Raw genomic sequence first — 25,647 nt, 5'->3', positions numbered from 1 at the left:
ATCAAGAGACGGTTATAAATGAATTAATTTCCCACTGATACTGTATCTGAGCACTTTCTCTCTTTTACACTGTGCTGATACAAATGCTCCAATCTGGAATTCAGACTTCCTTCATTTGTATCGCTGCCCCATGGGAGACCTTTTTACTGACCGCAAGAACATTTGAACCTTTTTCTTTAAAATCTCTCCTTCCAGTTCTGGATATTTTGAAAACAGGACTTTTGTGCCTCTAGAGGGCAGTCTGTGCAAACTCAACCATCTCAACCTGTTGCTCTCTGCACATTCAGGCCATTTTTCTTCTCACATTCTGCTATGAATCATGACCCTCAGATTAAACAGAATTACATACAGCATATCAGCAACCTGTGTTGTGCTGATCAGTACATAAGGCTCTTTGTTCTGGAGAACCTGATTTCATGGAAAATTCAGAAGGATTGAAATAAGGAAGTTGATCAATTGTCTAATTTTACACAAATAAACCCGTTTGAACTTTTTCATATGAAATTTGAATCTGTATGATGTTACACTGTTTAAAATCATATCCTTTTTTTCATTCAGAGACATTAGAATGGTTTAATTGTTCTGTGGATAATTAAGGGTTCTCAGCTTCTATATGGTCCAACTTGGAACTATTTCCAACAGTGAAACATTCTGTTATTGGGTTCCACAGAGAACTTTCTCATCATCCACTCATCTCTACACTGAGCAGCCTGTGGTTGTGGGTTTAATCCATCCATAGTGCTCATGGACACTCCCTATTCAAATAGAGTCGGGTATAAACAGCATGTTCTTGGCTCTCCTAGTTTCCAGTGAGCTGTGTGATAGATAACACTGCCATACACTTTAAATCTGGCTGAAGCAGAACTCAGAGAAGGATGATTTTCGGACAGTGTATTTTATTTGGACTCATTTAATGTAAGTTTCACAGTTTTCATGAGATTATTGGAAGGAAAAAGAGCCATTTTATCCTGATAGACATTATAACATTACCCAGTTATACTCTTCTCTTCCAGATTCTTATGGACAGTCCCTGACCTCCTCTGCTTCTGTGGTGAAGAGACCTGGAGAATCAGTCACTCTGTCCTGTACTGTCTCCGGATTCTCAATGGACAGCCACTGGATGAACTGGATCCGTCAGAAACCAGGACAAGGACTGGAGTGGAGTGGATCGGGAGGATTGATACTGGCACTGTATTCGCTCAGTCTCTGCAGGGCCAGTTCTCCATCACTAAAGACACCAATAAAAACATGCTGTACCTCAAAGTGAAGAGTCTGAAAGCTGAAGACACGGCTGTTTATTACTGTGCACGAGACTCACACTGACACAACAGACTCCAGAGCTGTACAAAAACTGACACAAGCACATACTCATGAGCTGTAAATATTCCCTCAGCAGGAAACTGAACCCCAGAGTCATTTATTATGAACATCTTCATGAACATTCTGCTTTTCCTTTTGCTTCAACTCCTCTGAGAGGTGCTCTTTCTCTACTTTGACAACATCTGCCCAACATTTTGAGGTTAAAATGACTGAGAGATTAAAAGGACTGAGAGAGGACTGATGTCCAACAATGTGGCTGGAATTATGTTTCATTCTGAAAAAAAAATAGTTGTTAGAAAAGTCCAACTTGAGGAGTGCATCAGAAGGGGAATCAGCTCCAATAAAGTCGCAGGAGCATGTGGTCAGATATGAAGCTTGTGGGAGTAACAAAAGACCATAAACATGAACATGGCAATGTATTGGGAGCCCATGTGATGCTGTGTGACACGTTTTCTGCTTCATCCTTGTTCACATCACTGTGGTTTAAAGAACTAATGTGTTTATATTGTGGGGAAAAGAACCAACAGAGTTTGTGAGAAAATATTGCAAAGAAAAATAAATGCAGAAGTGGGCAGGAGCGGATTTATGTCCTCAAGCACAGATTATAATTATTGCCTGAAATTTAGTCTCTAATTCTTGTTGTGAGTTTCTCTAAATGTTTAATTCCCTCTATTATTGATTTATAAATAATGGAAGTTTTAAAGAGCTTTCTGTCAGGGAAAAGATTTGTTCCATTCAAAAGCCACACATTCTCCATAAGATGAATCTCCTCCTCATGATTTAAATAAATTTTAAATCCGTTCTCCTCCCATCATCAGCAGATAAGCAAATACAAGTGTCAGGGCTGGATATCGCTCTATTTATGTGGTGTGATGGTCTCTGTTAAACTTTGGAGAACAGAGAAGACCCCAGTACAAACAACACACACCATGTTCTCTCCATCTCTACTGCTCCTGCTGGCAGCTGCTTCCTGTGAGTGCTTTATCAGATTCATTCATATACGACAATCACAATAAATGTGCAGTGTATATTGTGTGAGAAATCACCATGTGTTTTCCTCCACAGATGTGCATGGTGAAGAACTGACTCAGCCTGCTTCCATGACAGTCCAGCCAGGCCAGAGTCTCTCTATCCACTGCACGGTTTCATATTCAGTTACGAGCGAAGGTACATCTTGGATACGACAACCTGCAGGGAAAAGTCTGGAGTGGATTGCACACATCTATAGTGGTGGGAGTCTACGGTATATTCCAATGAGAAACTAAAAAATAAAGTTCAGCATCTCCAGAGACACTGCTACTAACACAATCACAATTCGAGGACAGAATCTGCAGACTGAAGACACAGCTGTGTATTATTGCGCTCGCTCTCCACAGTGAGACAAATCAGCAACATCCCTGTACAAAAACACCTCATACATTGTCCAGTATAACAGAATGTCTTCATGGGATTGCCTTGGGCTGAAGTGCCCTTGAGCAAGGTACCTAACCCCGAACTGCTCCCCGGGCAGTTGTACTATGGCTGCCCACTGCTGTGGGTGTGTGTCCACGTGTGTTCACTGCTTTAGATGGGTTAAATGCAGAGGATGAATTTCACCGTGCTTGAATGTGCATGTGACAAAGGCTTCTTCTTCTTCTTCTTTTGAAAATGTCTTGTAGATCCGAGTCAAACTAAAAAATAAATAATCCCACAAATTACAACAAAGTTCCATGTTAATTATTTTTTAAGTAGTTTGTAGCATAGATTGTAAACCACTGTGTAACATCTCCATTATTGCTTCACATTCTGCACACTATTATAATCACATCACTAACAAGAACTTGTTATACTGTCGTATTATTCAGGAACAATAATTACCTCAACCAATCAGAGTTTATGTATCATGTGTGAAAAAGTGTGAGAGCATTTTGTCATGACTTTGAAGAGAAGTAGAATTTTTCCATAATCATGATCACAATATCCTCAAGCACTGATAATAATTATAATTCTAAATTCAGTATTTAATCCTTATTGCCTATATCACTGATTCTTGAATATTTGATTGAAAATTATAGTATATGATAAAGAGGCTTCTGTTCCATTAAAAGCCAAACATTCTCCATCAGATGAATCTCCTCCCCATGTTTTAAATAAATTTATGTGGCGCATCCATAATATGTGTCTGTGTAAATTATTTAGAAATGAAAACATATTAGAACAAGCACTGTTCTGTCAACCTTGTCGCCAAAACTACTGTCAGAGCTGCTGTTCTAAAAATGTGAGGGTCTGCAACATCATGCCCACCATACAGATCAGGAAGTTCCCCAACCAAAAGCCCTGGGTAAACAGTCAGGTATGATGCATTCTGCATGCTCTATCTCTTGCATTTAGATCAGGCAATGAAATGGAGTACAAAGTGGCAAAGTATGGACTGAGGAAAGCCATTACAGCGGCCAAGAGGCAGTACAGAGAGAAGCTGGACAACTTCTATTCTACTGCTGACCCCGGGCGGATGTGGCATGGACTGCAGCACTTCACAGACTTCAGGACCACCACCAGCACCATCAGCTCCACAGACAGCCTGCCAGATGACCTCAACACTTTCTACACCCACTTTGAGACCTCCAGCTACAGCACAGAGAGGAGCCACACACACCTTTTTCTTTTCAGTTTGTAGTGTAGATTTGAAACCACAGTGCTGCATCGCTAACACTGCTGCACATTATACACACTATTATAATCACATCACTGACAAGCACTTGTTACACTGTAGTCTCATTTGGGAACAATAATCACCTCAACAAATCAGAGTTTGTGTATCATGTGTGAGAAAGTGTAAGAGCATTTTGTCATGACTTTGAAGAGAAGGAGAATTTTTCCACGATCATGATCACAATATCCTCAAGCATTGATAATAATTTGTGCACCCTGTGCTTCCACTGCTACAAGTCCACTGCATCTTTTTCCCTGGAGCATGTCGGATCCAGTTTGTACAATAGCTGCTATCATTCAAGCTATATACTTTACTCATGCGCACGCTGTGACCGGCAGTGAGAGTTGGCATTCTTGTGTCAGCGTCATGTTCGTTCTTGTTTTATCTTGTTTTGTCTGGTTTTAAGTATGTATAAGTTTCTTTATTGAGATTTTAAGTGTGTGCTGTGTTTTATTGACTTGATATGGATCCGTTATGCCCTGAGCTGTTTTGTTTTACTCCTTCTCCTGTTCATGCTGTATGTCAGTTGTGCAAACGAAGCCAGGAGGCAGTACAGCAGGAATGAGCTGCTGAAACTGAACTGTGTGAGGCCGGCTGGCATGCCAAGTGTCACGCTACAGGTTCCAGACCGCATTTTGAGACGAAGACACGAGAATAAATCCTCCAGCAGAGCACAGGAGAATGGAAGGCGGGAGAGAGGGAAGCGAGAGGGTGTCCGGCTACGGCTGAGGAAACTGCAGCTCAACCGGACCCCACTGCCCTCGATGATCCTGGCGAATGTTCAGTCCCTCAGGAACAAAGTGGATGAACTTCAGGGAAATGTCTGCTTCCAGAAGGATTTTAAAGACTGCTGCGTGAGGGAATTCATAGAGACCTGGCTAACTGAGCATGACCAGGACGGTGAGCTGTCAGTCGGTGGCTTTGGAGCACCGCACCTTCTAGATCGTGACATTAAGGTGACGGGGAAAACACAGGGAGGAGGGGTCTGCCTCTACACTAACCTGAGATACTGCACTTCTGTGACTTTGAGAGAGCGCATCTGCACTCCTGATGTGGAACTTTTATCAGTATCTCTGTGCCCCTTTTACCTGCCCCGTGATTTTCCCCAGCTTTTTATCACCGTTGTGTATATTCACCCAAAAGCCAATGCGTCTTCTGCCTGTAAAACTATTTATGATGTTGTGCAGAAGCTTCAGTCTATCTCACCTGATGCCCCGAATTTTGTATTGGGTGATTTTAACCACGTTTCCCTTAAAAAGACAGTTCCTAACTTTACTCAATATGTAACATGTCCCACTAGGCGGGATGAGACTCTCGACCTCTGTTATGGGTCAGTGAAGGAGGCATATATCTTTTCCTTTACCTCCCCTGGGAAATGGAGATCACAACTGTGTCCACCTTCTACCCACATACAGAACTGTACTAAAGAGGGAAAAAGGCCAAACAAAGGACATTAAAAACTGGACAGAGGAGTCCGTGCAGTGCTTGCAGGACTGTTTTGACTGCACAGACTGGAATATTTTGAAAGAGGCATGTGATGGGGATTTAGATGAACTAGCAGATGTAACATGCTCCTATGTGGCCTTCTGCAGAGACATGGTCATACCATGCAAGAAGGTCAGAATTTTCCCCAATAACAAGCCCTGGGTTACAAAATCTGTGAAATCCAGTTTACAGACTAAGAGATGTGCTTTCAAGTCTGGTTCTGTCCCTGCTTTGCACACAGCCACTAAAGAGCCAAAAATTAACATTTTAAAAGCAAAACAGGACTATAAAATTAAACTGAAAAACAAAATGGCTGCAAATAATCGTGGCTCTGCCTGGTCAAGTATGAAAGCCATAGCAGGCATAAGTAACCCCAAAAATAGAAGCACTGTCACTTTAGAGGGTTTTGACTCAGACTCTGATCTAGCAAATGCTCTTCATTGTTTTTATTCTCGATTTGATGTTTTTGATTTTAGCAAAGAGATGCAGGAAGTGAGTCATAAACTTGAAGACAACCATAATTTTAAGATTGAACACATAGATATTGTGAAGGTTTTCTCTTCCATAAAGACAAATAAGAGCCAGGGACCTGATAACATCTGTGGTCGACTGCTCAAATCGTGTGCCAAACAACTGTGCCCAATATTTTATTATATTTTTAATAAATCCTTACAGACTCAGCTTGTCCCAAAATGTTGGAAGGAGGCTGTAGTTGTCCCTATTCCCCAGATAAAAGGTCCAAAAACCCTGAATGATTTTAGACCCATTGCACTGACATCCATTGTGATGAAAATCTTTGAAAAATTGGTGAGGTCTGAAATCATAAAGAAGAGAATGACCTGGATCCTCTGCAGTTTGCTTATCGACCACTTGGAGGAGTTGAGGATGCCACAGTCACTTTAATGAACCTGCTTCTTCAACATCTTGAGGGAAAGGGAACACATGCAAGGCTTTTATTCATTGATTTTCATCTGCTTTTAAAACCATTCAACCCCACATTTTAACAGAGAGGCTTTTAGAACAATTTAATCTAAGTTTTGATCTTGTGGGCTAGATTTTAGATTTCTTAACAAACAGAACACAGAGAGTGAGAGTGAACGGCACTCTGTCTGATCAGGTCTGTTCCTCCACTGGCTCCCCACAAGGATGCGTTCTGTCACCTCTCCTGTTCATCCTTTACCCAAACATGTGTCGTAGCAGCAGGGAGGGCAGATTCATTTTAAAGTATGCAGATGACTCCGTCATTGTCAGTCTGCTGAAGGACAATGAAACCTGCCATGCTCAAGTCATTCAGGACTTTGTTCAGTGGTGTGACAAATCCTTTTTGCAGATCAACATATTAAAAACCAAAGACATGTTAACTGATTTCAGGAAACTCCCCCAGGCACAGGAACTCACTTTTATAAAGGGTCAGACAGTAGAATGTGTTGAAACATATAAGTATCTTGGCACAGTCATCGATAGTAAACTGACTTTTGAGGCAAACTGTGAAGCTGTATATAAAAAGGGGAACCAGTGTCTGTTTTGCCTCAGGAAACTGTCATTATTTCACATTGACAAAACACTGCTGACCCTGTTTTATCATGCTGACTAACAAGTAAGACATGTGTGAACTGGTTCCACTTCAGCTTCTCAGTAGAAACAGGAGAAAGAGCTCTGAGACAAAGACTGTTCTGAAGACACTAATACCCCTTTTCCACCAAATCAGTTCCAGGGCTGGTTCGGGGCCGGTGCTGGTTCACAACTTGTTCAACTTGCGAGCCAGCTGAGAACCAGTTTGCTTTTCCATAGCTCGCGGTGCTAAGGGAAGCCACGTCATTACGTCGCTGTATACGTCAGTTACGTCGTTGTATACATCAGTTACGTCGCTACGTTTGCATAAACCTTGGCGCGAATATCGAAGCAAAAACAACACGGAAGCAGCAGCAGCAACAACAACAACAATAATAATAATAATAATGGATGACTGCGCGTTTGTACAGCTGCTGCTTCTCATCGCTTAAAAATGGCGATCTTTCGCGGTCTTGTTATTGTTGTTGGTCTTAACAACTCCGTCCCCCCGCTGACGTAAGCGGTTCTTTCCTCTGGCCCAGCAGAGAGTTGGTGCTAGCCTGGAACTGTTTTTTTTCTGGCCCCAGAGCCAGTTCTTTGTCAGTGGAAACAGAAAACCCTGTTCCAAACTAAGCACTGGCCCCGAACCAGCCCTGCAACTGCTTTGGTGGAAAAGGGGCATAAGAGTCTGTTCTTCACTTGAGAGATTGATAATAAAGTGAGGTTACTCGTATGGTCTCATCAATTCATCTGATCTCAGGATGGAGGAAAATCCACAGCACAGGTTGGACAAATTAAAACTCAATAAGGACAGAAAGTGAAGACACATGCCCCTTTTCCACCAAAGCAGTTCCAGGGCTGGTTCGGGGCCAGTGCTTAGTTTGGAACAGGGTTTTCTGTTTCCACTGACAAAGAACTGGCTTTGGGCCAGAAAAAATGGTTCCAAGCTAGCACCAACTCTCTGCTGGGCCAGAGGAAAGAACCACTTACGTCAATGGGGGGGCGGAGTTGTTAAGACCAACAACAATAACAAGACCGCGAAAGATCGCCATTTTTAAGTGACGAGAAGCTGTACAATCACGAAGTCATCCATTATTATTATTGTTGTTGTTGCTGCTGCTTCTTCCGTGTTGTTTTTGCTTCGATATTCACGCCAAGGTTTATGCAAACATAGCGATGTAACTGACATATACAGCGACATAACTGACGTATACAGCGACGTAATGACGTGGCTTCCCTTAGCACCGCGAGCTATGGAAAAGCAAACTGGTTCTCAGCTGGCTCGCAAGTTGAACGAGTTGTGAACCAGCACCGGCCCTGGCCCCGAACCAGCCCTGGAACTGATTAGAGGGTTAGGATTGGATAAGTTATTACTTCTTCCTAATCCTTTCTGAACATTATTATGTTACTGCCTTGTGGCTACTCTATTCTGTTTGTTTATGACGATGTTTTGATTATTGCATTTTTTATTTAATTTTTTTTTATTTTTTATATCTTTTTTCTTTATTGTTCAGAATAAAGTAATCAATCAATCAATCAATCAATCAATCTTCTTTGAATAAATTCACTTGAAAACACCTGATAAACTCACTCATGAACAACTGCCTTCAGCTTCTTATTTGTTAAAATATAAACACAAACAGGACTGACAGATCGATCTACAAACAGACATGACAGTGTTTTCAATTATTCTACATTTAAACTCACAGATTAGAGATGCTTGAAAGATGGGGAGGTTTTCTCATGTCGAAGAATTCATCAAATTTCCCTGAAGATAAGGAGTGTCTCCATGCAAATGGCCTTCCCTGTTATGTATTTAAAGTGTGTATCATGGGGAAATTTAGGAGCAAGATCAATGTAATTCTCCTATTTTATATTAAACTTTGGTCAAATAACTGTCACATTTTTCATTTTGTGCAATTTTTTTACCTTGTGCAATACCAGAAAAATTCAGTTGAAATCAAGCCATTTGAGGCGAATTGGTCCGCCTCTGAAAAAACGTGGCATTTGGATTTCCCGGGAAACATTGATTTTTGTGACGTTACGTACGGGACGCCTCCCTCTGAATCTTACATCAGCATTGGTTTGTTTATGAGAAAACGACCTGGTGGTTTTCTGCAAATTTCTTCAACCTTATCACGTAATTATTAAAATGGTTAACAGATGTATCATAGGAGGGTGTAGCAACACCAATCTTGATGGGATTAGTACTCATCGTTTCCCACATCGTGCTCAGGTGACAATTGCATATTTCAGTGCAAAATCGCTAGCTGCTAAACTTGATCTACACAGGCTGTGCACTGAAACCATACAAGCTCTCGCAGCCTGCTAGTGCTTCTGCAGGTGACGTCACAAATCTGGCTCCAGACTCCCTTTGGATTTTTCCAGACGCGTTTTATTTTATTTTTTTTCTGCTGTAGACAGATGGCCTTGTGCAAAATTACCCTTCTGGATGAGTGTGTAAAGGGACATTCTTTCATATATAAAAAAAAAAAAAAATTGGTCCAGGATATGCACTTTAAGCAGTGAAGCAGAAGCTTCTTCTGCTTCAACACACACCATGATCTCTACGTCCCTCTTGCTGCTGCTGACAGCCATACACTGTAAGTGTTTTTAATATTTAATGCAGTTTTTCTTCCTTTGAGCTTTTTCTTTTTCCAACATTAAAATAACTTTTCTTTCCCAGGTGTTCACTGTGTTGAGCTGATCCAGACCGGATCCACAGTATTAACCCCTGGTCAGTCACTGACTCTGACCTGTAAAGTGTCTGGATATTCATTAACTGATAGCAGCTACGCTACACACTGGATCCGACAACCTGCAGGAAAAACTCTGGAGTGGATCAGATGGGTAGGTTATGATGGGGGCACTGCCTACAGTGAGAAACTGAAAAGCAGATTTCAGGTTTCCAGAGACACGTCCAGCAGCACAGTAACATTAACAGGGCAGAACATGCAGACTGAAGACACAGCTGTGTGTTACTGCGCTTGAAGACCACAGTGAGATAAATCAACAACATCCCTGTACAAAAACACCTCATACAGTGTACAGGATAACAGAATGTCCACAAGATACAAAACGTATCAATCCTGTTTCACTGATCTTTAATATTTGATTGAAAATTATTTGAGAAAAAAGTTTTCTGTTCCGTTAAAAGCCACACATTCTCCATCAGATGAATCTCCTCCCCATATTTTAAATAAATTTGACTGGAATGAAGTTTGAATAATTTGTTTCACTTCAAACACACAAATCGCAGTTTTGATCAAAGAATTGCATTAAAAGTATATTCTTTCAAGATTACTTATTTGTAAACCTTTTTCATTTCTTCATTTCAAATAAAAATAAATGTGGAAATGTTTCTGCCCCTATAGAGGGCAGTATCTCACTTCTCCTGAGGTGAAACTCATGAAAATTGATTTTTTTTTTTTTTTTATGAAAAAAATACACAAGTATTATCTCAGAATTAGGAGCAGAGGTATCGTCTAAATAACAACAGTAACACACTCAACATATCAATTCAGACAAATTCAACATGTAGATTATAAACACTGATATAGACAGTGACTAAAAACATTGATTCATTCTATAAAATATGTTCATTAATAATTAACAACCATATCTAAAGTGAAGGAAATTACTAAATCACAAGAACTTTGAAGGTCACTTGCATGTTCACCGATTATTAAAAACAACCACAAAACTGAACTGACAAACCATATAGGACAGGTTATAAAGTTGCTCATTGGACTTTTGCGTTTTAGTTATCATCTTCACGGCTTTTTTTTTTGTCCTTTTTGGGTCAAAAGCCAGGCTCAAAAATGACTGTTTATTTTCATTCACTCTTCCAGACAGATTTGAACCCACAACCATTGAAGTTGAGGTTCAACTCTTTCCAAGAAAGCCCCCAACTCCCATAAAGAATGATGTAGGGCCTTTGTCTTTGAAACTGAGGTCCACAACTTAAAAAACAAAACAAACAAAAAAAACACCTTTTCAAGATGCAAAATGCCTGATGATGGCATCATTCTAGGTGGCATTCATTCTTTTCAGAATGAGGAACGTGTCATGATCCATTACTTTCCAATTGTCTGCGCATGGACACCACAAAACCTTTTGGGGAAAGAACCGGAACTGAAATTTTAGAAACTTGAACAAAACTATAATAACAGTAGTCGACATTTTCTCATGGCTGTATCATCCAAAAATCTACACTGGTTAAAACTTACCATCAGAAATTAACAACTGCCCTGAGGGTTCAATTACAGGGAAAATATCAAGGAAAAAAAATTTCCTGTCCGAATAAGAATACATTCTTTGGAACAAAACGTTTACGTGATTCAAAACAGATACAAATACAGAGATGGGAGGAAGTTTTATTTTAAAAAAAATCTTGCCAGTAATGTTCACAGGGTGTGTGGCATCAAGACTGATCCCAACAAACAAGTTTCCCAAGTAGGAGGTATCTTCCTTTTGCACAGGCATGAGTGGTCATTCAATCATCTTCAGTACCTGCCTGATCAGGGTTGCGGTGGTTTCAATAAGATTTGCTGATACCTTGAAAAACAGAAATAAGTCAAAGATCACAGACAGATACAAACAAAAATTGTAACGACTTTATGAGTGGAGGAAAAACAGTCTCGCAAATCACAGCCGAAAATAAAGTCCAGACAAGTTGAAGACACTTGAACACCACTCCATCCCTGACTCAGGCAACAACAGAACAAAAGAAATGTTCCACAAATCACAATGTTTTGTACAATGAATAATGACATCATATGTTTTATCTGCTGATATACCTCTGAAGTTGATGATGTTCCTGTAACTGGAAGAGGTCGCGCTACACCGCCGGCAGCCAACAGAGGGTGCAGCGGTGCACAATGAGAGCAGCCAAGCTGGAGAACTCGGTTACCCAGAATTCTCCAGGCTGATTAACCTGGACTGCCTGCACCTGCCAGGAAGGTTACTGAAGGCCAACACTGGAGGCAGTGCTTTGTAACCTCTTTGTGGAGAGGAGACTGGTGTGGTATGTCAGGGCTTTGCCATGAGCTAAGCGCAAACTGGAAAAAAAAATGAGGCTCGGAATAAAGAAATGGAAAAGAAACAAAAGAAAACAGATAGAAAGTGGTAGAAAGAAGGTACTAGATTGACTTAAAGCATGGCCAGGAAAAGAAAAAGACAAAGATAAGACACCATGAAAAGAAAGCAACTGAAACATTTTCTAAAGTGCACAAAATACACCCGAGCTCTTCCTGAGACCTTCATCCTACTACTGTATATCCAGTGGCTATAGAAAGTCATCATACTGTATGCTGGAGAAATCTTTACTTTTTGTCACATTACAGCCTGGAAATTAAACTAAATTCAGTTTTACTTTTTGAGCTGTATGTCCACATTATAACCCTCATAATCAAAGTTAAAATAGAATTTAAAACATTTCTGGACACTTACTTAAAATGAAGTAGTGAAATTCCTGGTGTAGTTCATTGATCAGCCCATTGGAGTGTTTTGTTATGAACTTGCTCCAGTGCAACCCGTCAATTTGGAGATCAAAGGCCAGGCTAATTGCCCCAATTGACATCAATTAGTTTTGAGGATTTCAGTATCAAACCAGCTCTTTCTTGAATATTCAACTGCTAGTAGTGCATGGTCCTGCAAAGAATTCACAATGGTTGGGAAAGTACTTTCAAAAGACCTCTGGGATACAGTTGTAGGAAGGCACAAGACAAGAGAAAGTGAGGAAAAGGTACTGAAGGCTTTAACTATCCCTCTGAGTCAGGTTCAGAGCATCATTAAGAAGTAGAAAGTGTCTGACACCACCAACACCTTGTTGAGATCAGGCTGTACATCCAAACTGGATGATTGAGCCAGGAAGATATTGATCAAAGAAGCTACCAAGAGACCAATTGCAACTTAAAAGGAGTTCCAAGATTTTATGGCTGGGACTGGTCAGTCTGTATGTGTTCCAACAATCTCACAAGCTTTACACAAAGCTGGCCTGTTTGGCAGGGTGTGAAGAAAGAAGCTGTTTTTTTTTTTTTTCCTGAAATTGTGTCACACTTTTGTTTGCATGATGCAGAGACGCACCTCAAAGATTCTGATGCTATGTAGCAAAAGGTGCTCTGGTTAGATGAGACCAAAACTTGCCTTTCTGGACTAAAATTCAAGTGCTATATTTGGAAAAAAAAAAAACACAATCCACCATTGGAAAAAAAAAGTCTCCTGTGAAGTAGGGTGGTGGCAACATTGTGGGGGTGTTTTCTATTCAGTGGGAACTGGGCAATAAATAAGGACTGAAGGGAGAATGGATGCTGTCAAGTACAAGTAAATTCTTGACAAAAACCTGTGCCTTTCTGCGAGACAGCTGGTGGCCAGGTTGTTCATCCTCTCACAAGATAGTGATCCAAAATATCAACAGTTGGGTCCTTCCCAGCTCCCTCCCCTTCCCCTCTCTCTTTCAAAGATGCAGTTTATGTTACTGAAAGCACAAACCCTTCCATTCTGTAGACTTGACATCTTTACTGACAATGGGGACTCCTTCCAAGAATGTGAAATAAATTTTCTCAAAGAAAACTTTACTATGTCAAGAATTACACACATTTTTTTCATCTGTTCATGTGGAGGACCAAACAGATAACAGCATAATCACCACATTGACAACAGACTCCAGACACTTATCCATGCACGTCCTCATGAGCAGGAAATATTTCCTCAAAAATCAATTAAAAACAAAACACATGAAGTAATAAAAGTAGTTTAATTCAGGAAAAAATAATTTCGAGAATTAATTTAATTTATTAATTCTTAAAGATAACTGAAACAAATCTTTTTGCTAAATGATTCTTTTCTTCAAACACAAGACTGAAAATATATTGAGATCAAATCTGTTTCTTCAATTTTGTTCATTTGTTCCTTTTAAGAAGCTGGGATATTTGAGTTGATACAGTTTTATAAATGAAAATGTCTGAAGAAAAGCTGTTCTATCAAAAGCCTGCCATAAAAACCATTAAATACAGAACACACAATGCAGGGCAGCACGGTGGTGTAGTGGTTAGCGCCATCGCCTCACAGCAAGAAGGTCCAGGTTCGAGCCCCGTGGCCGGCGAGGGCCTTTCTGTGCGGAGTTTGCATGTTCTCCCCGTGTCCGAGTGGGTTTCCTCCGGGTGCTCCGGTTTCCCCCACCGTCCAAAGACATGCAGGTTAGGTTAACTGGTGACTCTAAATTGACCGTAGGTGTGAGTGTGAATGGTTGTCTGTGTCTATGTGTCAGCCCTGTGATGACCTGGCGACTTGTCCAGGGTGTACCCCGCCTTTCGCACGTAGTCAGCTGGAATAGGCTCCAGCTTGCCTGCAACCCTGTAGAACAGGATAAAGTGGCTACAGATAATGAGATGAGATGAGACACACAATGCATGCAAATCCCCCCCCGCCCAAAAAAAAAAAATTCAGACAGAAAAATCCACTGCAAGTCCAGCAGCCTCTGTGTGTGTTCGAGTACAGCAGAAGAACGATGAGCTGGTCTCTTCTTCTTCTGATATCCTCTGTCCTGTGAGTAAACGCGTCTATCCACAACTTACTCACCTTTTTCAGCCACTCCAAATTTCAGTCTGAGTTGAAGTGAAGTCTATTTAATCATTTCTGTATGTATTCCTGCTCTCCTCTTCTCAGATGTGCATGGCATCAGTCTGACCTCGTCTTCTGCTGAGGTTAAACCTCCCGGAGCCTCAGTGAAGTTGTCCTGTCAGGTTTCTGGCTATGCCCTCACTAGCTACGGCACAGGCTGGATCAGACAGCCTCCAGGAAAAGGCTTGGAGTGGATGAGGATCATATGGAGTGGTGGAAGCATAGACTCTGGAGCTTCCTTTAAAACTCGCTTCAGCATCTCCAGAGACACGAGCAACAATGCACTTTACTTGGATATTAGCAGCCTGGTGCCAGAAGACACAGCTGTTTATTACTGTGCAAGACACACAGCTGTACACCTCAGTGGGAGGTCTGTAAAAAATGAGGCAGGGGGCAGTTTAAAAAAAAAAAAACTTGAACTCTTCTTCTTCTTCACCAAAAGAGTCAAACACATGCAAGGCCTCTAGAGGGCAACATTGAAATATTATCCACACCGAGCATTTTACCTCTGAGTTTTGTGAAGATGAAATTTATACTTTGTGTCTCCTGAGGAACAGGCCTCACTGATCCTGACAATTTTCACTCATCCTTTTTAGAAAATTAAGTTAAGTATCTCATTGTTTCATATGGTTTTGAAGTTCTGTTGAAGCAACACAATTTTCTCCAATTTCAAGTCACATGTCACATGCAAATTAATGGGACAATTTCATTAATGTATGTGTTTCAATTTCAGTTTCAGTTTAAAAGTGAAGAACCAGTTAAAGCGGTAATTTTAGTTTAAAAGCAGTGGGGCAGAACATTTGTTGTTGATTCAGGTGTTCGGGGGGTACGGTAAGGGAGCCCCACCTCCCGCCGCTCCCTCAGACACATTCTGGAGGAAAATGGAGACGCATCCTGTCTTCCTTATTCTGCTTTTCACCTGCTTTTACAGGTCAGTAAGTGGTGTGTTAACTTAAAAAAAAAAGTTGTTTTATTTTACTGCTTTTTACCACCGCTAACATAAACAAGAGAGGTTCAGATGGTTCGTCGAAGTTATTGCCGGAGAAACATAACAGTAAAGGGAGAAATTTCCCACATGGCCGCCATTACGGGTCGAGCTCATCTTGGCTTAGCACTTGCTAACGTGAGCCTGTACACTTTACACACTTACAAACGGCAGGTTATTATTTGTATCTTTCCTTTAACGTATTTTTTGTTAAGATGTGAATAATTCATGTTATATTTAAAAGTGACTGAGTTGATTAGCTGATGTAGCACAAGCATTCGATTAGCAATTCTGTGTAGCCGAGAGACGCGCTTAAAGGGCCAATGCGTCCAACATGCTGGATTTTCATAAGGCACTGTGAATAGTGATTTCTACCAGTAAATTACTGAAAAAGACAAACATATAATGTATTTACTTATTTTGGTTATTTTATAACTGTAAAGAGAAATGTGAAGATTAGAGAAACTGAAGGAGTCTAACAGATGTGGAATATTTAAATGTACATGATGTGCACAAAGAATTGGTTGAATTGTATGGCAAAGACTGATGTTTGTTTACAAAGCTTTTATTTTGTGGAAAATAAATCAGACTCAGACACATTCTGGAGGAAAACAGAGACGCATCCTGTCTTCCTTATTCTGCTTTTCACCTGCTTTTACAGGTAATTTATTTGTTGCCATGGTCCCTGTTCACGGGACCCGTAACACATGCATTTGTCACTTTTTACCCAATCCAAAACCGAATGAGTGAAATATATTTTTTTCATGAAATAAAAAGAAATGCACACCACGAGACCCCTTTCATGAAGCCAATCTGTTAACATCAGTGAGTTAATGCTCATCTTGTGACTGATTTATTGCATCCATAGTGGTCATGGACACTCCCTATTCAAATTGAGTCGTGTATAAACACAATATTTGTGGTCCGTCTGGTTATCAGTGTGCTCTCTGACAACACTCCTGCTCTTTAAAATTGTGTGGAGACGAAGTCTGAAAATGATTTTAGCGTACTTTATTTTACTTATGCTAATTTCATGTACGTTTTGGAGATTTTCACATGATGCAAGGAAAATTAAATATTTTCTCTCATGTTTCTTTCAGCAGTATGACCTTTTAATTCATAATTCACTTCTTTACAGATTCTTATGGACAGTCCTTGACCTCCTCTGCTTCTGTCGTGAAGAAACCTGGAGAGTCGGTCACCCTGTCTTGCACTGTTTCTGGACTCTCGCTGAGCTGGTTGCACTGGATCCGTCAGAAACCAGGACAAGGACTGGAGTGGATCGGGCGCATTGATAGTGGCACTGGCACAGTATTCGCTCAGTCTCTGCAGGGCCAGTTCTCCATCACTAAAGACACCAGTAAAAACATGCTGTACCTCCAAGTGAAGAGTCTGAAAGCTGAAGACACGGCTGTTTATTACTGTGCACGAGAGTCACATTGACACAACAGACTGCAGAGCTGTACAAAAACTGACACAAGCACATCCTTATGAGCTGTAAATATTCCCTCAGCAGGAAACTGAACCCCAAATATGTCAAAACATGTATTTTGCCATGTTCGTGTGCCTGTATATTCTGCAGGAGATGGTGAGCTATCAGTTTTGTTTATTGGTTTAAAGAATGTAAAATATTTTTCTTTCCTGCACTAAAATTCCATAAGGCAACTGCTTTCATAATTGGCAATGCATTACCAAGACTGCATGCAAATCTCCACACCTCACACAGGTATAAGCAGCCTGAAAGCACACAGCAAGTACAACAAAGCTGCTCTCTTCTGAGCATCATGAGGTGGCCTCTTCTTCTTCTGGTGTACTCTGAGCCCTGTGAGTGCACACTTCTCTCCACACTTTATTCACCATTTTATATGCTCCTGTAGTGGCTCAGTGTTGGTGGGTGGAGCACAGAGGACGGCAGGACAGAGATCGGATGTAACAATAGCATTTATTGCTACACTTTTCAGTTTAACAATTTTTACTTCGACTAGACACACACACACAACTGGCATCTTGTACAGGGATGTGCTCTCCTCTGCTCTCTGCTCTCCCTCTTTAAATAGGGCGCGATCACTGGGAAGACACACACAAACAGGTTAATTGACGTCAGGTGTAGTGATTCTGCCACTTACCTTCCCTGACTCCGCCCTCCTGTCACAGACCGGCGCTTGACCACGCCCCCGCTGCCACAGCTCCATATTTCAGATTAAGTTAAAGTGAAGTGTGTTGAATAACTTCTTTGCCACTCTTCTCTTTTCAGATGTGCATTGCATAAGTCTGATCTCATCTCCTGCTGAGGTTAAGTCTCCGAGAGCCTCAGTGAGGTTGTCCTGTCAGATTTCTAGCAATAACCTAATGCGCAATGGCACAGGCTGGATAAGACAGTCTCCAGGAAAAAGGCATGGAGCAGATCGGGATCATATGGGGTGGTTGTTGCTTCCTCTAAAACCTACTTCAGCATCTCCATAGACACAGGCAACAATGTGCTTTATGAAGATATCACACTGGTGAATCTGACACTGTGATGCTGCACAATGCAAGATCACACTGAGGAATGTTCAGAAAATTCTCCTCATATTTCACTTGCATAGAGTTGTTTTTCAAAGAAATGCCTTGTGCAAGTTCCTCATGAAACCCATTCTCCACATGAAAGGTTTTACCTGCTCATGTAATGCATTGGTTGTTTCATTTCATTATTTGTGAATAGACATACATTCCATCATTTCAGGTCTGAAACACATTATCACAAAAAGTTGGGATGGGGTGATCTCCAGTTTGTCAGAGTGTGTGAGAAAATTATTGAACTGTTGAAAAACAATGTTCCTCAAAGAAAGATAGGAAGGGATTTGGATATTTCACCTTCGATGGTGCATGAGATCATGAAACAATTCAAGGAATCTGGAGGAATTTTCGTTCATAAATGGCAAGGGCACATGCCTAATCTGAACAACCGTGATCTTTGATCCCCCAGACGGCACTGCATCAACAACCATCATTCATCTATTGCGGATATCACCACATGGGTTTGGGATAACTTTGGCAAACCTTTGTCAAGCATTACAATACAGTTACATCCACAAATGCCAGTTAAAACCTTCCTGTGCAAAAAGGAAGCCTTATATTGACCGTGTCCAGAACCAACATTGACTCCTCTGAGCTCAGAGGCATCTGGAGTACACATTTCCACTGTGTACACAGTACACAGTGGAAATGTGTACTGTGGTCAGATGAATCAGTATTCCAGGTCTTTTACAGAAGAAATGGACGCCGCATGCTCCAGACCAAAGACGAAAAGGACCGTCCAGACTGTTACAAGCAACAAGTCCAAACGCCAAGGTGTCTCAGGGTATGGGGTTGTGTCAATGCCCTTCAGAAAGGTAACTTACACTTATGTGATGGCAGCATTAATGCAGAAAAAACAAACTGAGATACTGGAGCAACATATGCTGCCTTCAAGATGGCATATTTTCCAGGGAGATATCAACAAGACAATGCAAAACCACATTCTGCACACAGGACAAAGGCATGGCTGTGGACAGAGAGGGTGCCTGTCCCCAATAGAGAAAGTGTTGCGACTTTCAAAATGATGACGACGACCCTGTACTGTTGCATGCTTTAAGACCTCTTTACTGTAAGAATTAAAGAAAATAACATGTGAAATGCTTCATCATTAGGTCTCTTCAGTCCCTAATCGTCTCTGAAGTGCTGCGAGAATGAATGACAACATTATCAAGTGGTCAGTGATTTACTGTCTCAACTTTTTTTAAATGTTGTGGCAGCGGGGGCGTGGTCAAGCGCCAGTCTGTGACAGGAGGGCGGAGTTGGGGAAGGTAAGTGGCAGAATCGCTTCACCTGAGTGTGATTAACCTATGTTTTGTGTGTGTTCTCCCCAGTAAACCGTGCTATTTAAGGAGGGAGAGTGAGAGCAGAGGGGAACTCATCACCGGACGAGACGCTGGTGTGTGTGTCTGTCTCCACAATTGAGGAAAAATATTGTTAGACTGAAAAGTGTGGCAATAAAAGCCTTTGTACCAACCTGATCTCTGTCCTGCCGTCCTCTGTGCTCCACCCACTCGTAAAGAACTGCCACAGTGGTGCCGAAACCCGGGAAGGTGGAGCACCTGTCCTGCAGCCCCATGGAATCCTCCCCGTTCGCGGACTTGGTCCACGCCCTCGCCACGGCTCAGCAGAGCCAGCACCAGGCACTCGTCACGCTCCGGAAGGAGCAGGAGCGCCGCTTCGAAGCCCTGGTGCTGGCTCAACAGGAAGACCGAGAGGCGTTCCGGCGCCTCCTCGCGTCGGCGGGACCCACCAGCGCCCCAGCCGCGGGCCCATCTCCCATCACCTTGACTAAGATGGGCCCGCAGGACGACCCCGAGGCGTTCATCGCGTTGTTCGAACAGGTCGCCGAAGCCTCGGGGTGGCCGATGGAGAGCTCTCCGCTCTCCTGACGGGAGAGGCGCAGTTAGCCGCACTACAGCTCCCCGCCGACCACCGGCTGGCCTACGCCGACCTTCGCCGGGCTGTCCTCCAGCGCGTGGGGCGCACGCCGGAGCAGCAGCGCCAGCGCTTCCGCGCGCTGCGAATGGAGGAAGTCGGCAGCCCGTTTGCGTTCGGCCAGCAGCTCCGGGATGCCTGCTGGCAGTGGCTGAGGGCCGAAGATCGCGATGCCGAGGGGATCATTGACCAAGTGGCGCTGGAACAGTTCATCGCCCGCCTACCCGCCAGAACCGCAGAGTGGGTCCAGTGCCACCGCCCGGCGTCGCTGGATCAGGCCGTAGGACTGGCGGAGGATCATCTGGCGGCTGTCCCGGTGGAAGGACAACGGATGTCATCATCTTCTCTCTCCTCTCTCTCTCTCTCTTCCCCCTCCTCCCGTGTCCCGTCCTCGCCCCATCCCCCCACCACGGAGGCGGGGGCCGGCTCCACCCCAGCCGGCCCGCCGCACCCGTGGTGCCCTCCCATTTCTCCCTTCTGTGTCTGTCTCTCCCCCCCCTCAGGTGAGTGACCCTCAAACCACAGCTGCAGAGGGGAGGCCCGGGCCGGTTTGCTGGCGCTGCGGGGAACCGGGCCACCTGCAGCAACAGTGTGCCGCGATGGAGGTGGGGGCGGTGGTGCGGATCCCCGATGCGCCAGAGGCTGCCCTCGATCAGGCCGGAGCATATCACATACCGGTAAGTGTACAAGGGGCGACATATCAGGCGTTGGTGGATTCGGGTTGCAACCAGACCTCGATCCGCCAAAGCCTGGTGCAAGACGAGGCATTGGGGGGAGCACAAGGGGTGAAGGTGTTGTGTGTGCACGGGGATGTTCACTGCTACCCGTTGGTGTCGGTCCACATACATTTCAGAGGGGACAAATCCATAGTAAAGGCGGCGGTTAATCCTCGCCTTACCCACTCTTTGATCTTGGGGACTGATTGGCCGGGATTCCGGGGGTTGATGGCACACCTAGTAAAGAGTGGGTCCTGCCGGTTAGCAGGGGGGGTCCTGGTGTTGTTTTGGCTGGAGCTGCGGTCGCAGAGCCGTCTACGTCATCTCCGCGACAGAGTGAGGAGCCCCCGGCCCCTCCTCTTTCTATTGGGGAATCCCTCGCGGATTTCCCCCTGGAACAATCACGAGACAAAACTCTGCGACACGCGTTTGACCAAGTGAGAGTAATCGATGGTCAAACGCTCCAGCCGAACGCCACCCCGACCTTCTCCTATTTTTCCATTTTAAAGGATAGGTTATACCGAGTGACGCAGGACACTCAGACAAAGGAGCGTGTCACCCAGTTGTTAATTCCAAAGAGCCGCCGGGAATTGCTATTCCAGGCGGCTCACTTTAATCCCATGGCGGGACACCTCGGGCAGGATAAAACACTCGCCCGGATAATGGCCCGATTCTATTGGCCGGGGATTCGCGGTGATGTCCGTAAGTGGTGTACGGCATGCCGCGAATGCCAGTTAGTAAATCCAGCGGCCATTCCAAAAGCGCCCTTGCGCCCCCTACCATTAATCGAGACCCCGTTTGAAAGAATTGGGATGGATCTCGTCGGGCCATTAGATCGGTCAACACGAGGGTACCGCTTTATATTGGTTCTGGTGGACTATGCAACGCGATACCCGGAAGCGGTGCCTCTCCGCAATATCTCCGCATGTAGTATTGCAGAGGCCCTCTTCCACGTCATCTCCCGGGTCGGAATCCCGAAAGAGATTCTGACTGACCAAGGCACCTCGTTTATGTCACGAACACTGGCCGAACTGTATGGGCTACTGGGTATTAAGCCGATCCGCACCAGCGTGTATCACCCACAGACGGACGGTTTAGTCGAACGGTTCAACCGCACCTTCAAGAATATTATCAAAAAATTCGTAAGTGAGGACGTACGTAACTGGGATAAGTGGCTCGAACCCTTGTTGTTTGCAGTGCGAGAGGTCCCCCAAGCCTCCACGGGGTTCTCCCCGTTTGAATTATTGTATGGGCGTAAGCCGCGCGGCATCTTAGATGTACTGCGGGAAAATTGGGAGGAGGGACCTTCGCAGAGCAAAAATGAAATTCAATACGTTATGGATCTGCGCGCAAAACTCCACACGCTCACCCACTTAACTCAGGAGAATTTGCGGCAGGCCCAGGAACGGCAAACCCGCCTGTACAACAAGGGCGCGCGCCTTAGAGAGTTCACTCCGGGAGATAAGGTACTCGTCCTGTTGCCCACGTCGAGCTCCAAATTAATCGTCAAGTGGCAAGGGCCCTTCGAGGTCACACGGCGAGTCGGGGACGTCGACTATGAGGTTAGGCGAACTGACAGGGAGGGGGCGCTACAGATCTACCACCTCAATCTGCTGAAGCTCTGGAACGAGGAGGTCCCCGTGGCGTTGGTGTCGGTAGTTCCGGAGAAGGCGGAGCTGGGGCCGGAGGTCCAAAAAGGGTCATTGGCATCTCGCACCTCTCCGGTCCCCTGTGGAGACCACCTCTCCCCGACCCAACTCACGGAGGTCGCCCAGTTGCAGGCCGAGTTTTCGGATGTGTTCTCGCCCCTGCCCGGTCGCACCAACCTCATAGAACACCACATAGAGACGCCCCTGGGGGTGGTAGTGCGTAGCCGTCCTTATAGATTACCCGAACACAAAAAAAAGGTGGTTTGGGAAGAACTTCAGGCCATGCTTGAAATGGGCATCGTCGAGGAGTCCCACAGTGACTGGAGCAGCCTGGTGGTCTTGGTTCCCAAGGCCGACGGCTCGGTCCGGTTCTGTGTGGACTATAGAAAAGTCAATGCGGTGTCTAAATTCGACGCGTACCCAATGCCTCGTATTGATGAGCTGCTCGATCGACTAGGCACGGCTCGTTTTTACTCAACACTGGATTTGACGAAGGGATATTGGCAGATCCCCTTGACTCCATTATCCCAGGAAAAAACGGCCTTTTCCACACCGTTCGGCTTACACCAGTTCGTCACACTTCCGTTTGGGCTGTTTGGGGTGCCCGCTACGTTTCAGCGGCTGATGGACCGGATCCTCCGGCCCCACGCCACCTATGCGGCCGCTTACTTGGATGACATCATCATTTATAGTAATGACTGGCAGCGGCACCTGCAACACCTGAGGGCCATCCTTAGGTCGCTGAGGCAGGCGGGGCTCACTGCCAACCCGAAGAAGTGTGCGATTGGGCGGGTGGAAGTACGGTATCTGGGCTTCCACTTGGGTAACGGGCAGGTGCATCCCCAAATTAATAAGACAGCAGCGATTGCGGCCTGCCCGAGGCCCAAGACCAAAAAGGGGGTGAGACAGTTCCTGGGGCTGGCTGGCTATTATCGTAGGTTTATACCTAATTATTCGGACGTCACCAGCCCGCTGACTGACCTCACTAAAAAGGGGGCGCCAGATCCGGTCCAGTGGACGGAGCAGTGCCATCGGGCTTTCTCTGAGGTAAAGGCTGCACTGTGTGGGGGGCCACTTTTGCACTCCCCTGACTTCTCTCTCCCTTTTTTGTTACAGACGGATGCGTCGGACAGAGGGCTGGGGGCCGTTTTGTCCCAGCAGGTGGGGGGAGAGGATCGCCCAGTATTATACATCAGCCGCAAGCTGTCAGTGCGTGAGGGGCGCTACAGCACCATCGAGAAAGAGTGTCTGGCAATCAAGTGGGCGGTCCTTGCCCTCCGTTACTACCTGCTGGGGCGCTCTTTCACCCTCTGTTCGGACCACGCGCCCCTCCAGTGGCTCCACCGCATGAAGGATGCCAACGCGCGGATCACCCGTTGGTATCTAGCGCTCCAACCTTTCAACTTCAAGGTGGTCCACAGGCCGGGGGCGCAGATGGTCGTGGCGGACTTCCTCTCCCGTCAAGGGGGGGGGGGGGGGGGGGGGGAGTCGGCTGCGGGCCGGACAGGCGCCCGGCCTGAGTCGGGCGGTGGGGGTATGTGGCAGCAGGGGCGTGGTCAAGCGCCGGTCTGTGACAGGAGGGCGGAGTTGGGGAAGGTAAGTGGCAGAATCGCTTCACCTGAGTGTGATTAACCTATGTTTTGTGTGTGTTCTCCCCAGTAAACCGCGCTATTTAAGGAGGGAGAGTGAGAGCAGAGGGGAACTCATCCCCGGACGAGACGCTGGTGTGTGTGTCTGTCTGTCTGTCTCTTGATTGAGGAAAAATATTGTTAGACTGAAAAGTGTGGCAATAAAAGCCTTTGTACCAACCTGATCTCTGTCCTGCCGTCCTCTGTGTTCCACCCACTCGTAAAGAACTGCCACAAATGTCTTTCTTTGAATGAAATTAAAAATAAACAAACAAATAAATAAATAAAAATTAATGAGGTAAAACTTTATTTACTGTGCTTTTTGTATTGTTTTGAGTACAATCAAAGTTGAAGATTGTTTATATTTCACTGTTTTCAGTTTTAATTTCAATTCCAATACACTTTTTTTTCTGCTTTGAGGTTGAACTTGTTGGGCTTAGCTTGTTGGATCAGGTTTCTGGGTCACTGTGACCCAAATTTGGGTGAACTCTGGGGAAACCTCCAGCATGCTGGGTTGGGGATGCGGACCGGAAAGATTCATTTTCTGGAATTTTCCACTGTGTTTGTGGAGACAGAAGAGCAACCAGAAAAAGTCTGAAGTAAAATGAATCCGGTGCAACTGTAAGAATGTTTCACCTAACTTAATTTTTAATTTGGTTAAATCTTTTGAAATTATTATATTTTTGGATTCAGGCATGATGTCGGTAATTTTACCGTGTAGATTTGTTTAATAGGCAATATTAGCCTACTGACAAAACGTACAGCAGCCTTAAATTAGATAAATTAGTGTTAACTGACATTTAACATTAATTTAGGGTTATTGTTTATCTTCCAGCTCGTTAAAAATTATGTCACGTTTTCTGTCCAACATTAGCTCACTGGCACTGGAGTCGAGTTGATGCTAATCTTGTGTGTGATAATTGTTACCCTGCTGACAAACAAGTACACGAGCTAAAGTTATTCATAATTATCTTCACAGCTCACTTTTTGAGTCACTAATTTATAGCTGCTCTCTAATCATTATTGTTACTTCGTGCGAGTTTCTTTGTGGAGTTGAATGATTGCTAATCCTCCATTTGTTATTCATCACTTGTGGTTTTAATAATGTCCGCTGATATGATGTTGATAAGGCATGTCTGTGAAGATTCTGTCATCCAGGTCATAGTAAACTGTGGGTGGTAAAAGAGAGCAACTGGATTTGAAGATTCTTCAAGATGTTTCACCTCTCATCCAAAAGGCTTTTTCAGTTCTGTCTGACTAATAGGGAGTATCACATATTTATCCTCTCATGGATGAAAAGCAATCCTAAGGTGGCGTTGAGTCATCCTGTTGGTGTGGGTCACTAGGGGCTGGGTGTGAACGGCCTCGAGAGTCGTTGGGGTGATCAATGGATTGTTGGTTCTCTCTGTCCTCCTGTGAATCACTGAAACCAGCTGGGTTTTGGTGTGCATTCAGTTGTCTGGGAAGTGTGCTAAGGACTGCATTGTAGGTGACTGATAAATGTTGT

General features: G+C 44.2%; 1 pseudogene and 1 gene segment (V, D, J or C); both read left to right on the top strand.

Annotated features, from left to right (window-relative positions):
- Positions 1-875: 875 nt before the first annotated feature.
- Positions 876-1,323, top strand: LOC132869390 (immunoglobulin heavy variable 3-74-like; annotated as a pseudogene).
- Positions 1,324-9,608: 8,285 nt separating this feature from the next.
- On the top strand, positions 9,609-10,039 carry LOC132868320 (immunoglobulin heavy variable 3-30-3-like). The segment is given in 2 exon segments: positions 9,609-9,651; positions 9,735-10,039. Coding segments are annotated over 2 exon segments (348 nt in total).
- The last annotated feature ends 15,608 nt before the right edge of the window (positions 10,040-25,647 follow it).

This window comes from Neoarius graeffei, chromosome 20 (assembly GCF_027579695.1).
Source record: "Neoarius graeffei isolate fNeoGra1 chromosome 20, fNeoGra1.pri, whole genome shotgun sequence".
NCBI classification, from domain to species: Eukaryota; Metazoa; Chordata; class Actinopteri; order Siluriformes; family Ariidae; genus Neoarius; species Neoarius graeffei.
Note: the sequence above shows the minus strand (reverse complement) of the source record. Positions and strands in the feature narration are given on the sequence as shown.